Source organism: Anolis carolinensis, chromosome 2 (assembly GCF_035594765.1).
Source record: "Anolis carolinensis isolate JA03-04 chromosome 2, rAnoCar3.1.pri, whole genome shotgun sequence".
NCBI lineage: Eukaryota > Metazoa > Chordata > Lepidosauria > Squamata > Dactyloidae > Anolis > Anolis carolinensis.
Window position 1 is genome coordinate 297,967,403 of NC_085842.1, and position 16,208 is coordinate 297,983,610.

Sequence of the window (16,208 nt, forward strand, 5' to 3'; positions counted from 1 at the left end):
CATTTTTACAACAAGATTGTGCACAGCTACAATCCACACATAGCATTAAGGGAAAATACAGTGGGTCCCATTTGGGTTTGGTTCAGTTCCAGGACCACCACGAATATCAAAATTCATGAATGTTCGGGTCCTGCTATGTACAATGGCATAATAAAAAGTCCCTTTTATAAAATGGCAAAAAGCATTTTATAAACATTATATAAATATAAAAGTTTGCATTTGGGATTTTTATGAAATATTCAAGCCATAGATGGTTGAAATCAGTAAAAAAAATTGTGGATATGGAGGGCCAACTGTACTAGACAATAACCAAATTTTCCCCAAGAATGAGTATTTGGATTGCTAGTACTCTTTCTTGTAGATCTGGATTGAAGGGCGAGGGTTTCTGGGTTATATGTTCTTAAATTTGACAAGTCAATGAAACATTTATTATATTAAAAGACAGAGCCAGTTCCTTTGAATGCATTGGTTGTTTCTCCCTTTTAAAGCTGGAAAATGTTTACTGTCATTGCCTTACTTTGTACAGCTGGTGAAAAACTTCTCATGAGTTGGAGGCTTGGACTGAACTCAGAACAGATCCCTGTTGCATAGTACTGGCTGCCACACTGCTGTGCCCACAAAGGACCACATGTCTTTGAAACAAAAACACAGAGAAATCAAATTCAGTAAGATTATACTGCCACACCGTCACACATCAAGGCAGGCATCAGTTAACTCCCTTCCCATGAGATGTGATATGCATATTGTGTTGAATTGTGCACTACATGGTTTTTCTCTTGCTAAAGGCCTGACCAATGGAGCACGCACAGAAGAATGCATAAACTGAATGGAAGAGAAAACATTGCTTCCTACCCTGCTTCTGGCCTCTCGTGGACAAAGAGGAGGGACTGAAACCCAGAAGATGTGAGAAGTAGGACTGTCATCATCAAAGGCACAACAGAAAAAAACAAACAAAAAACGGCTCTTTCACTAAACCTTCCACGTGGAACTCAAATCCAAAAAAGAGCTTTTGAAAGGTCACCTCAGAACTTTTGGCTCTGATGTAATAGATTCAGTGTCACACGAACAAACTGATCATGACTGGCCAGAAGATGGCACCAACTCTCAGCTTATTCCTACAAACTCTGAATGGGGACATCTAGAATGAATGCAGTTAGACGCCACTTTAACTGCCATGGCTCAATGCTATGGAATCACAGGAGTTGTTGTTTTATGTAGTTTTATGAGGTATTTAGCCTTCTCTGCCAAAAAACGCTTGCTAAACTACAAATCCCAGGATGCTTAGCACTGAGCCACGACAGTTTCAAGTGCTGTGAACATGCATTAAATCCACACTGTAGATGTACAACTGGATTTAAATTGATTAAATTATTTCAGTATCACTAGTAATAAAAACTCAAAATATGAGTTAGTTCTAACCCATATTTTTGGGAAAGCATTTTGTTCCCAAATTTCAGCAATTTTCAATATCAACTGGGTATGAATCTACACTGCAGAATAATATAGTTTAACAGTTACGGCTCAATGCTATGGAAACCTGTTACTTCACTAAACCTGAATTTGGTGAGGCACCAGTTTGCTTGGGCAAAGAAGGCTAAAAGCTGCGTAAATCTATAACCCCCATGATTACATAGTTGTGAGTCATGACTGGTAAAGTGCTATCAAACTGCATTAATTCTACAGTGCAAATGCACCCATAATGACCCTTTTCTTGCTTGCTCTTTTCTTTGAGTGTGTAAACATTATTTCTAAATGCTCAGTTGAAGTTTTATGTTACTGCAATTCTGGATATTTGGGGACAGGGATTCCTGTCTCCTTTCCCCCACTGTATTTGTTGTCAATTGGCAGCACAGGAAACAAAAGCAGAATGGATGAGGTGGCAACATATTTTTTATTTTAAGGTAAATTTTCCAGCTATGTGTGTTGCTCCAACAGTGTGGGACTCTTGCCTCCTGGATGTCTTTCTGCTGACTGGATTCATTGAATTGGCAGAAAGCTATGGCTACTTGGGGAAGGGACTGTGAAATGCTGCACTCTGCTAATAGGCGTACTGTAATTCCCATAAAAGCTGCTTCAGATGGGCCTCTACAGCATAAAAAACTTTGTGGATAATGCAACTGAATCATAGGGGACTTGTTTTTGTTGCATTTGCATCACATAAATGCAGCAAGCTCTGGAAGCTTTCCCATAATATGAAGTGCAGCATTCACAAGCACAGAGAATGCTTTTGGACTATGGAAAAGAACACAACCTTAAACGTTGGCAGGTTTTTGTGTGTTAGCAACATTCCAGGCAATTAATTCAAAAGCTGAATTCCATTTTAAAGCAACATGATGGAAGTTTTTCTGTGGTTAGAAAGCCATAAACTAATGTTCCACAAAGAAAAAATATATACCCCTATTTTGTATTATTAGATAGATTCATACACATGTGTCATTTTGATTGATAACTATTTAGGAAAGGGGTGGGAACTGCATAACCCTACAGATGTTGTAGTCCAAATCCCCAGTTCTGACAACTGGCTTAGGTTTTGAGAGTTGCAGTCCACAAGCATCTGGTGATTGTCACAGTCCCCAGCTTTGGTTTAGGATATAGAAATGGCAAAAGGATAATGCTCTCACAACTTTAAGCAATTCTGTTGATCCTGGTTTGTAAAGAAACTTTTTAAATAATTAAATTCTATCATACTGAAACAACATCTGCTTGTGTGGTGGAGGAAGCTCTTTTATTAACCCACAACTTGAGGTTCCACATGATTTTCTATATTTCCTTTGAGTGTTTCCTAATCATCTCATCCTGATCTAAGGTTACACTTAGGGAGATAGCTAAGCAATGGGGGAGTGGAGGATATATCCACTAGTGGTGTTCATTATATTGGTGGTAGGGCATATTTGGATACATGCCACTGGAACGGGATAGGAATTTATTTATTTATTTATTTACAGCATTTATATTCCGCCCTTCTCACCCCGAAGGGGACTCAGGGCGGATCACATTACACATATAGGCAAACATTCAATGCCTTTTAACATAGGACAAAGACAAACAGACATAGGCTCCAAGAGGGCCTCAAACTCATGACCCCCTGGTCAGAGTGATTCATTGCAGTTAATTGCAGCTGGCTTGCTCTCCCGCTTGCGCCACAGCCCGGAAGGAATGAAACTAATTTTAAGGGATCTAGCTTATATCACTACAAATTTATTTATTCCAGAGTAGACTTCTAGAATAAGCAAAATCTATAGTCAGACAGACATATGTGTGTGTGTACACGTACGTACCTATGTATGTACACACACACACACACACACCACTAAAGAGGGAAGGTGGAAATGTGTTGGGAAGTGCAATAAAGTATAAGCATTTTCTCTTGTGAACTCTAAAATTCAGCAACAACTACAACTGAGACCTTTGAGTCATGCTATGGATATGTGTACATAAGCAGAGAAAACCACAAACATTGGTCCTCTTTCTTTATACTATCCAAAACAGGTGTAGAATGCCACTGCGGTAGTTGCTCGTTCTGACAGGTATGGACGCTAGTAAATATTTGAACTGAGGGTGAAGGAATGCCAACTGGACCTAGTTAAATCTATGCATATGGAAGAAAGTGGAGATGGTGTGTGGGTTAGGAATACAAATATCTGATTATTCAGTCATTATGGTAGTTGTCTACTCAGTGTAGAAGCAAATGAATATTCCTCCACACTATTCTTCCCATATTCTAATATGCTGAGGTATTGCAAAGGAATTATTCTGCAGAGTACTTTTTGCATAGAAATCAGATTTTCTGCACAGGAAAGAGTGCTTTCAGTGTAGCATCACTTTCTACACTATCAACAGGGATTCTTTTTATGCACACATTCACGAGCATGCACACTCTCTCTGCAGAATAGTTCCCCTGCACCGTATCTGGATGTTTGAATATATGGTGAATACTGCACACATTCCTTGGTACTCTATTATTCTTCCCAGTGAGGTATACCAAATGTCAGGGAAACCCATTTTTCAATCTGGGAATGAACAATTATGAATATTCTTTATGAACACAACAAATGCTTTTTCTGATTGCTCAGAAACCTAAGTGAGGTAGATGAAGTGTTTATCATACTTAAGGAAGCCAGTGAATGTCATAATGAAGAAGGGTCCTAGGAAAACCAGCTGTAAAAGTCTGATGGCTTATTTCTGCCAAAATGCCTAAGAAGCTGGTGGGACACAGAGAAGGGTCCCTCCAGAGGATCACAGAACTCTAATGGACTCATGCAAGGAAATAGGATACTTCAAATAATTTTTATTTTATCACTAAAAGGACAGAAACTATATTTTTGTTATTCACATCGTCAGCACTTACCAAAAATCCTCCAGTTACTGAGTTTCTTACTAGAGTTAATCCTAGGTTCATGTCCTTCTTTATCTCTGTGACATTTGGGATACTTGCAAAAGCTATGGAGACACAATAAAAACAACAGAAGGTGCAATTTTTGACATTTAAACCAATGTTTCTGAAGCCTTAAAATGTTTGAGGCTGCTTCGTAGCCAGGTTTCATTTCACCTGTGCAAAAATGTCCCATGTGTATTTCTGTACAGAATGATTTCTTGAAATACTTTTGAATGTGCAAAGACTGGATGAAAGATGTGCAGAAGCAGTCATTTTCTCTTGCATTTCCCATTTTTGACGGAAATGAACAATGCCTCAGAATGGCCCTAGATTTAGGTGTACAAACACATTCTTTTATTTTTTGCTGCTAAACTTGTTCTAACTTCAAACAGAGTCAGGTTAAACAGCAGTTACCTCCTGAGATAAAGAAAACATATACTTTTTAAAATTATTATGACTTACTTTGCAAATTCATCTTTGAACATTTGGTTCCTTGCTGACTAAGAGCACACTTATAAACGTCACCCATTCTATTTCTTGGGTAGCCACTCCAGGGAGAACCAACCAGCAGCCTGGAAAACAGACACATATATTCTTATGAAAGATTTGATCATTTCAGCTAGAAGATCTCAAAAGAAGATCTCATATTCAGAGTGTAGAAACCACAGTTTCTTATAATATACTTTATTCATAACCTGCCCTATCTCCCCAAGGGGACTCAGGGCAGTTTCCAATGAAACTAACTAACTGGCAAATATTCAGTGCCAAAAAACCAATGCCTTATTGTTCAGAAGAGGATAAAGGGTAGGTAATTAGTTTCAAAAGTAACATAATGAAGGAGTTGAAAAGGGCTGCTACTGTATTTACTCGAGTCTACTACACCATCAAATGTAAATTCTTGTGTAAATGAAAGCCTTCCCCACCTTTTGTCTTTCTGCCATTAAGGCTATTTGAGGACACAGAACTCACCCCCTTTCCTCAAAGGCAGATGCGGGAAATGTGGTAAACCATTTTGGTTTTTGGAGTATTTTGGATTTATGGACAATGGAGACTTGTATAGAAAATGCTGTGTGTTTCAAAAAGATGGTCCCAATTGGAAATTGCTATATCTCTGTAACCACAAACTGCTCATCAGTGAAACTATTTGTACTTGGAAAGGTGGCACACAGACTTACTGCTAGATGCCTCTCAGAGTGCACAAACAACCATTAGCCTCAGTTATTCGCAAGATGGCAACCCCACAACATAAAGCCTAATGAGTTGGATATGAGTAGCCGTCCGGTCCATTCCACAGAGGGTTTCTCTTCTTTTATTCTTTCTTTGTCTCTTAAGTTTCTCAGGTCCTCCTCTTGCCAGGTTCATATCCCAACTCATACCACCACGCTTCATGCTTTATTCTTTATGGTTTCCTTTTTTACGGGCTAGATTTCCCCCTTTGCCCCCTTCTCTCTCTTCTTTCTCTCCCTATGTTCTTTTTTATTTTCTCCTTTTTTCTCCTCTTCTCTTCTCTTTTTTCCTCTTTTCTCATTTGTTTTGGTTTTTTATGTATGTAAAAAAATGCAATAAACATTACTATAAAAAAACATAAGGCCTAATGAGATAGTCTCCATATGCAGTTATTTTCTTAGATTTGTTTCTGGCTCAAAATGATTAGTAAAACTTGATAAACTGATGAGTCATTAAACAGTTTTCAACTTTTTGTTGCCATTGTGAAATATACTGCTTTGAAATTAGGATCATGATTTCGAAACACCCTGTATATCACTATGATTAAACACCTTAATTGCAGCATTAGCCTTTCTGAACAATAGTCCTCTTCATCAGAAGTGTGATGTTATTTCATGACGTTTTGGCAGTTAGATGACCTTAAACACGCACACAGAATGAGAACCTCACCAAACCAAAGGTGCATACAAGTAGTAGACTAGACACCAGAAACAATTATAAAACCTGAAGTAAAACCTGAGATACAAACACTCACAAATATTTTTTTCACTTCTGCCTCATGTTTCTAGCTAGGAAAGATGGATACAAGTGGAGAAACTGTGGTGCATGGCAAGGCAGTCCTAGGCCCCTTCCAGACGGCTGTATAAAATCCACATGGATCTGGATTACATGGCAGCGTGGACTCAGATAATCCAGTTCAAAGCAGATATTGTGGATTATCTGCTTGATATTCTGGGTTATATGGCTGTGTGGAAGGGTCCCAAGTCTCAAATTTGTGGAAGTAGAGAGATCTTGTTGAAGAGCTAGGACAGCTCCCCAAAAGTTTTGGCCTTCAACTCCCAGAAATCCTAACAGCTGGTAAACTGACTGGGATTTCTGGGAGTTATAGGCCAAAACACCTGTGGACCCACAGGTTGAGAACCATTGGATTACAGGAAGAGAAGTGATGTAGTAGTGATGTTAACTGTTTGCCTTTATGATACCTTTCTTCCAGCAGCATCCATATTGGAGGAAGATTAAAAAATAAACATTGTTGGGGGTAGGACACTCAATCTACTGCATTCAACATCCTGCAGATTCCAAGAGAAGCCCCATGTTCAATCCGTCTCAATACGACCCACTCTTTACAAGCAATACATTAGAGTACCGTATTCAATGTATGAGGGTGGGGGGAAGAGAAAGATTAGAAAACACCACAGGGAGTCCCCAAGTTATGAACATGATAGGTTCTATAGGTTTCTTCTTAAATAGAATTTGTTTGTTAGTCCGAACAGGTACATTTTAAAAGTGTAACTCCAGCCCAAAATATGTATTTTTAGCTTTGTATAGCATAGGGAAGGCTTAACACCCCTGTGGTGTTTGTTTTGCTGTTTGTGCCCCTGTTCAGAAGATTTGACCTCATTTTCTGTCCCTGTGACAAACTGGATTCTGAAAAATTTGGCTTGTTGTGGAAACAAGAATTGGCGTAAAAGCTTCAGCTGAGACACTTTTCCCCCATGGTAACTTTTTCAGGAGTAATTTTCCCTCCCTAGGAGTGGATTTATTTCACTTCCTGTTGTCTCACCCCCATTCTTACCTAAGAGTCATGTGTAAGTCAGATGTCTGTAACTCGGGGACTGCCTGTACAACCATATTCTGCTCTAGGCAATGCAAATAACCATAGCTTTAAATTCAGTACTGTATCGGCTACTCCACTCCTGCACTTAGGTATGTTCTGCAAGTCTGTCTTCTTAATTCATACCTGGATGGTACCACACCCTTACAAAATAAAAAGAGTGCAATCCCACTGCCAGGAATTACCCACATTCAATGGTGCAAGTCAGAACAGCTCTGATAATCATAGAGCAAAAAGCAGCTGGGAGAAACAGGTAAGCACTGTCTTCAACTGCCCAGTGAAATGATCCTACAGTGGATTCTATATTCTGCCAACTTCTTCGCCATATACTCACAAAAATGGTGTTGCCAAAAGTAGAATATACTGTAGATCATACCACAGGAATCAAAACAAGCTCAGGGCAACTCAGGGCAGTTCCACATTGCCATATAGCACAATGTAGAGTCGCATTAGGCTGCATGCCTCATCAAACAACAGCTCTCATGATTCCACAGCATTGAGCCATGACAGTTAAAGTGGTGTCAAACTGCATTAATTCTATAGTGTAGATGTAGATGCATCCTTGATTTGCCCAGATTATCCGAGAAACCACTGAAAAAGCTTTATGCAACAGTCATTAGTCTATACAGAAATGACTGCATATACCTATCGGTATGCACATGGTTGAGCTTTTTTGACATAGAAGTGATTTCCATAGTCACTACACCTGTGTTTTTAAAAGCACCTTTCTCCTACAGGTTATATACAGTAGAGTCTCACTTATCCAACATAAACGGGCTGGCAGAACGTTGGATAAGCGAAAATGTTGAATAAGGAGGGATTAAGGAAAAGCCTATTAAACATCAAATTACATTATGATTTTACAAATTAAGCACCAAAAACATCATGTTACACAACAAATTTGACAGAAAAAGTAGTTCAATACACAGTAATGCTATGTAGTAATTACTGTATTTATGAATTTAGCACCAAAATATCGCAATGTATTGAAAACATTGACTACAAAAATGCATTGGATAATCCAGAACACTGGATAAGCAAGTGTTGGATAAGTGAGACTCTACTGTACTTGCAATCAAGTGAGTGGAATACAAACTGATTGCCAGAAATTTGAGATGTACTGGGAAGACTTAAACTGTAGTTTAGAATGCATCTACACTATAGAATTAATGCAGTTTGACAGCACTTTGATATGCATCAGTGCTATGGAATCCTGGGAGCTGTAGTTTGGTGAGGCCCCAGCAAGCTTTGGCAGAGAAGGAAACAGACCTTGTAAAACTACAGTTCCCAAGCTTCCATCGCATTGAGCCATGGCAGTTAAAGTGGTATCCAACTGCATTAATTATAGTGTTGATACATTCAAAGAAATACACTCCATTGCATTGCATTTAATTAAATATTGGTTCCAGATTTGTGATGTTAGCATGTAAAAGGGGGAGCAGTGGTGGTATTTTGTGAATAAACTGTGGCTCGTACAAATTAATTTTTTCATTGTTCCTTTAATCTGCTTTCAAGGATCCCATAATGCTCGGGAATAGATTTTGGGTGTCTGAGGGCTGGACGACTACTCTGAAGAACAGGGCTTGAGTCCTTGTTTATTCATGGAAAACCACTGGGTTACCTTGGGCAAATCACTACCTCAGCTTCAGTGAAAACTAAAAATAAACTCTCCTCTGAACAAATCTTGCCAAGAAACCTGCAGAATAGTTTCATGTTAGAGGTATTATAACTAAAAATGATTAGAAAACACCACAGTAATAACAACAGGTGAAATTCTCTTCTGCCAGTACTATTTTTCTGCTAGTAGATTAACATATGTTATTATGGTATTTCCAGATTATTCAAATATGCAAATAAAGTGTTACTGGAATGTATTTTAAACATCTCCTTAAAGATAAACAATTTTCTGTAGTACTTAAAGAACAACTTACCTATTATGACAGAGGAAAAATATTCCAAGTAAAGCCAGAGTACTATTATTCTAATTATGTCACATAAGTGATATAATGAAATGTCTTGAGTCATTCTGTAATTATGGGTTCTGTCTATGGGAGATAAACTGCAATACATTGAGCAAGCATCATTGAAAGTCATAATAGCCAAAAAAAAGACCAGTTCTCAGATAATAATAATTTTGTTTCCTATATGTTATTGTTTTGACTTCCTGTATAGTGCCATCTTCCTTTCCAACACTAACCACATCCTGTGGTTCCTTATATACACAGTAATTTGCAACTGACAGAAGGCTCAAATTGTAATCCAAACAATGGGAATATTATGTTTTGTCTGGCACTTACTGCAATGAGAATGTAATGTGTGGAATAGAGACTTTAAATGCTTGGGGCAGATGTGGTGGAAATGTACTGTCACTTTCTACACCTATTACTTGTATGCTTTTTATATATTTATGACAGCAATGGAGCATTGCTCTACACCGAGTATTGCAGAAAGCATGATTTCATTTTACAATTAATCTCTGATGGTTTTGCACATACTACCAGGAAAGCATTCTCCTTCTCATCCAAAACTGGTCTAAATAGGATATTTAAACTAACAGAGGAAGATGATAATACATGTTGAAAAAAGATTTCAAGAAAGGTTTGGGATTCTGAAAATCAATTGTATGTGGTTGTATCAGGGACTGAACAAAAATTCGGTTTTTAAATCCTTGGTCAGAATGTGCATTTCAAAACACTGGGACATAAAAAAGAAATAAGTAAATTGTCATGTGGTTGTTCTCCTTGCATTTGCAAAAATTAACTTATAATCACACCCGGAAGGGAGACATTTTTTTGAAACTTGAGAATTCAAGTAGTAAAGATGCACAACTTTAATTCATATTTTGCTTTCAAAATATAGTATAAATGTAAGTTGGTTTTAAAGATTTCAGAGAAGAGATCAAAGGAATGCAGAAGCATTTATCACAGCTTCCTTATCTATATACAACAGTGAAGACTACTTAACTTCAGAAGCCAAGGACAAGGAATACTGTAATTTAAAAATTCTTCCACTTTGGCCTGTTTGTACAATCCTTCACTTTTTCCCTCTCTTGCACATTTTAAAAATAATTAAATACAAAATTGAACATTGAGGTCATCACTTTTTGCACAATACCATGACTAAACCTAAATACTGAAATGAAGAATTATTACTCAGCTTTCTAAACATCCTCTCAATGAATCCCTTCTTTGTCAGGGATCTGAATTGTCGGAAGCCCCAAACTGTACACACACAATTACAAACACACACCAGACTGTGGGAGGGAGCAGATCAAAGTACATGTGTTATCTGTGGAAACCAGCTCAAGAACAGAAATGGGTGCAGCCCAAAGTCAACTTTAAATCGTTTAAGTCAGTGTTAGAACTCCCCAGTCTGTTCAGCAATAGACCAGACTGCTCTGGAAGTGGTGGACTCTCCTTTGATAGTGATTTTTTTAAAAGAAGTGGCTGGATGACCACAGATTGGGGGATGTATAGTAACAAACTTCAACATCAGCAAGAGGATTGGAATGGCTGCTCTTTAGGCCTGTTTCCATTTCTATGATTATGGACCTTGTGCAAACCAAGGCAACTAGACCAGAACTCTTTCTAGCTACCTTTCTAGCTATTGATTATAAGCCATCTTTTGTCTTATAATCAATAACAGTAGACAATATATGCTATTCTTCAGCTCTGCAGTCCCTGGGAAGCACGGACAGACATGTATAGGTTTGCACTGTAAACGTCACAGCATACAAATTAAAATGTAGAACCTTGTGTTGGCATATAACCACTCCTGAATACTTTACAGTATAGCTGTAATTTTGTTATTTATCAGTTCTTGGATTTTCAATCTCCCATACAAGACCCAATAAATATTCCCCATGAAACACATCTCATCTCATTTGTCTTCCAAAGCTAAGCAAAGCAAGATTTGGGTAATACTTGGATAAGACTGTTGTTATTATTATTTGCTGTTATGCCAAGTTTGGCCTATGGCTCTCCTTCGAATGTCAGACCTCCAAAATCCCCAGTCATTAGCTGCTCTGCTCAAGTCTTGAAAACTCAGGGCAATAGCTTCCTTGACTGAATCAATCTGTCTGTAATGTGGTCTCTCTTTTTTTCCTATTGCCTTCCTCTTTACCAAGCATTATCTGTTTCCAAGCAGAATTCAAAGTGCTGGTTATGACCTAGAAAGCCTTATATGGCTTAGATTCAGGATGTCTTAGAGACCATATATCCTCCTCCTTGCTTTCCTCAACAGGCCAAGATCTTTCTATTTAAATAGGCCTTCAGCTTTTAATGGGCAATGCAAAGCAATGCATAGGTTTAAAGTTTAGTTGTTTTAAACATCCATGAAAGTCTGAATTCTTGGACAGTTGTTCTTGTACCTCGTGGTATCCCTCTTTCCCTTCCATATATATCCTGCTTTTCCCCCACTGAGCTACAGATAGAGTAACTGGTTCCTCTCTGCCCACTTTATCCTCATAATAACAGTAATCCCTGAGATAGATCATACTGAAAGGACACTACTAGTCCAGAATCACCAAGTGAGCATTCTTGTTTCCATTTCCATTATATAATACAAGATTTGATGGTGGGGAGCATACCATAAAGTCGTGCTGGAAGACCTAGGAAATGCTTAGAGAGGACAACAGTGTAGTTCTCTGGTTCTTCAGCACAAGTCTCTGGCCAACTTCCAGTGTAAGTGTACCAGTGTGGGACCTGTCTCGGGTTTACGTGAGGCGTCCAAATGACACCTAAGGTAAACCAGAATTAATCTGGAGTAAACTGGGATTTCTCAGTTAACTCCAGAATAATTAAACACCTGGAAAGATCTGGATCGTAATGCAGTCACCTTCCAAGGGAAAGCCTGGGGTTTGAGGAACTGGGATAACAAACCCTGATACTGTCCTCATTCAGCAAGGAGAGTTTTGATTGATCCTCTACTGCCACAGTTCCTCCCAGGATTGAGGCCTGTCTGGAAGGGTCCCTAGAAAACACTTAGGGCCCTTCCACACAACCATATAACCCAGAATATCAAGGTAGAAAATCCCACAATATCTGCTTTGAACTGAGTTATCTGAGTCCACACTGCCATATATTCCAGCTTAAATGAGAAAATGTGGGATTTTATTCTGCTGTGTGGAAGGGGCCTTAGAGAGGATGTATTTGGGACAAAAGCAAACAGAAACAGACCATCTTATTTATTTATTTATTTACACCATTTCTACCCTGCCCTTCTCACCCAAGGAGACTCTGGGTGGCTTGTGATTCTCTTGACAGCATATTGCTTTAGAGGACATTTAAGAAGAACTTCATAGCTACAGGGTAGCTATCCTTTGCTTTGCTTTTGCGTTGTCTCTGAATGAAGAAGAGAAAATGCTTACCATTTGCCTTCTTCATTTAAAAGCTGTTGAACATTATATCCAAATTGCTCACTCGAGGGGCCGGAAAATACTTTTGCTCCTTGGAGTCCAACATTGTAGGCTTCACAGCAGTTCTGAAGGATACCTATTAAGAGGAAGTAACATCATAAAAATCAATTAAGAAATGGATGCAATCCCCTTCTGCACCTCATTTCCACTCTACATATGATTTATGTGCCATAATAGTATGAGTATATCCCACATTTCCACAAAAATGCTGCATAGGTGCAGCAACTGGACCTGCATCAGAATTCAGGATCTCAGTTTCATTTTTTTAAAAAAAACTATTTCTAACCTTTATATTAGAGTATAATGGGTTTGAAAATATGTAAAGAGGAACATAGTGAACAAGTTGTCATATATTGTTTCATGCTAGGGTGGTGTTGCCTCCTCTAATGGCTGGTGTCTTTCTGAAGTTTCAAGTATATGTTTTTAAGTTACCTGTTTCTTGATGCTTTTTGGGCTATCATGCCAAAAGAAGCCATTGACTAAACTTTCTTCAGGCATATATTATCTTACAAAAGTTAACCTAAATATATAGCAGAGCAGCATAATTTTCAATGGACAAGAATGTTTTCAGTTTATTGCAGAGGTTCCCTCCTTCCAATTATAAGCAGAAGCAGGAGACAAAAGAGGTAAATATATCATAGTGATGCAGTAGTTAAAGTTTTGGATTGGGACTTGAGAGTGTCATAGCACAGCACATCTCTCCAAAGTACAGATATACAGACCATTCCTTGGATAACAAACCCTGATACATCGATATTCACATCGATACCAGGAAAGATTCTGGAAAAGATCATTAAGGAAGTGGTCTGCGAACACTTAGAAACAAGTGCGGTCATTGCTAATAGTCAACACGGATTTACCAAAAACAAGTCATGCCAGACTAATCTGATCTCTTTTTTCGATAGAGTTACGAGTTGGGTCGATACAGGGAATGCTGTGGATGTAGCCTACCTGGATTTCAGTAAGGCCTTCGACAAAGCCCCCCACAACCTTCTGGCAAACAAACTAGTAAAATGTGGGCTAGACAAAACAACGGTTTGGTGGATCTGTAATTGGCTAAGCGAACGAACCCAAAGGGTGCTCACCAATGCGTCATCTTCATCATGGAACGAAGTGACAAGTGGAGTGCCGCAGGGCTCCGTCCTGGGCCCGGTTCTGTTCAACATCTTTATTAACGACTTAGACGAAGGGTTAGAAGGCACGATCATCAAGTTTGCAGATGACACCAAACTGGGAGGGATAGCTAACACTCCAGAAGACAGGAGCAGAATTCAAAACGAACTTGACAGACTAGAGAGATGGGCCGAAACTAACAAAATGAAGTTCAACAGGGACAAATGCAAGATACTTCACTTCGGCAGAAAAAATGGAATGCAAAGATACAGAATGGGGGACGCCTGGCTAGACAGCAGTACATGTGAAAAAGATCTTGGAGTCCTTGTGGACAACAAGTTAAACATGAGCCAACAATGTGATGCGGCAGCTAAAAAAGCCAACGGGATTCTGGCCTGCATCAATAGGGGAATAGCGTCTAGATCCAGGGAAGTCCTGCTCCCCCTCTATTCTGCCTTGGTCAGACCACACCTGGAATACTGTGTCCAATTTTGGGCACCGCAGTTGAAGGGAGATGTTGACAAGCTGGAAAGCGTCCAGAGGAGGGCGACTAAAATGATTAAGGGTCTGGAGAACAAGTCCTATGAGGAGCGGCTTAAAGAGCTGGGCATGTTTAGCCTGCAGAAGAGAAGGCTGAGAGGAGACATGATAGCCATGTACAAATATGTGAGGGGAAGTCATAGGGAGGAGGGAGCAAGCTTGTTTTCTGCGGCCCTGCAGACTAGGACACGGAACAATGGCTTCAAACTACAGGAAAGGAGATTCCACCTGAACATCAGGAAGAACTTCCTCACTGTGAGGGCTGTTCGGCAGTGGAACTCTCTCCCCCAGACTGTGGTGGAGGCTCCTTCTTTGGAGGCTTTTAAACAGAGGCTGGATGGCCATCTGTCGGGGGTGCTTTGAATGCGATTTCCTGCTTCTTAGCAGGGGGTTGGACTGGATGGCCCATGAGGTCTCTTCCAACTCTACTATTCTATGATTCTATGATACTGTCCTAATTCATCAAGGAGAGTTTTGATTAAGCCTTTACTGTCCTATTTTCAGCTCCGTTTAGAATGTCCCAATTTTTCTGTTCTCCTTCCATGTTTCCCTTTATCCTCAACTAATGTCAATTGCTACAAACCCTTCAAAGTGAAATAGTAGTTTAGTTTTCACTAAGTTAATTAAGCAGGCGGGGAGAGGAGCAGGAGGAGACTTGTCCATCTTAGTAGGCTCAGACAAAAGCAAACAGCTGCCATCTCCTAGTTTGTGTATTCTTCTCATTCATAATCTTTGCCCTTTTGACCTAATTTTAATGTTGCTTCATCTCGAGTTTCCCAGTTTTTATCTGCAACATTTTGGAGGATTTAGGATAATGAAATTCTCAATTGTTCACGCTTATTTTCAACTGAATTTTCACATGACTTTCTTATTCTACCTTAGACTCTGTACTCTTCAACAATTCTCTAACTTGGTGTCAGCTCCTCTTGCATAACATAGAAATGACAAGATTTAATAGAAAGGGTGCTTTCATGTTAAAAAGAAGCAAGTCAATAGGTGTTTCACACAACAGAGGATATTAAAAAGGATTATTAGGAGTAAATAACAAGATTGGGTTGTCATTCACAGAATGGAAACCCATGTTATGTTAGCAAAAGCTACTTAGCATTTTATCATCTCTTCCCTATTTGCCCCATTACCTCCACGGACATCAATATAAGTAACAGCTGACCAGCAAGACCCATGCTATGGCCAAGGATCATGCAACATGAAGAATGGGAGGGGAAGATAAGTGCCATCCCATGTTCCCAGTCCGCCTGAACCCAACAAACATGCAAGGACTGTGTAAACAGTTGTGACTGGTTTCATCTCAGAACTGGCCCAACTGTTTAAATAGGCCCAAAGTCACGGGTTGCTCTGAATTCTGCTCTAATGCAGGTCAAGGCTGTGTTAAGATGGGCTTGCCTTTCATTACCCTGGATCAGCTTTGCGTAGTTTGGCTGCCATGGAGCTGCTTTTGGTGTTCTTTGTTGCAAATGGTCAGTGTAGATGGCCCTTAGTCTATGAAAATGTATGCTACCATTTTCCTTCTCAGTCTCTAAGATGCTTCAAAATAAATTTGCATACAGGACTGGATTCCTGGGACACACTCTATGCAGGGCTGCCTTTGAAGACTGTTCAGAAACTTCAGCTGGTCCAAAGAGCTGCAGCCAGATTGCTAACTAGGGATGACTACAGGGAGTGCACAAGCCCTCTGCAGCAAT

The 16,208-nt window shown here is 39.4% G+C and overlaps 1 protein-coding gene across 1 annotated transcript in view; it reads right to left on the reverse strand.

Annotated features, from left to right (window-relative positions):
- Positions 1–16,208, reverse strand: part of itga2 (integrin subunit alpha 2) — a 72,018-nt gene that overhangs the window by 38,324 nt on the left and 17,486 nt on the right. The window contains exons 2-5 of the mRNA XM_008102802.3: positions 12,805–12,928; positions 4,838–4,947; positions 4,349–4,440; positions 518–632 (exon numbers count right to left, since the gene is read on the reverse strand). Coding sequence (XP_008101009.2) covers positions 518–632; positions 4,349–4,440; positions 4,838–4,947; positions 12,805–12,928 — 441 coding nt within the window. The remainder of the gene's footprint in view (positions 1–517; positions 633–4,348; positions 4,441–4,837; positions 4,948–12,804; positions 12,929–16,208) is intronic.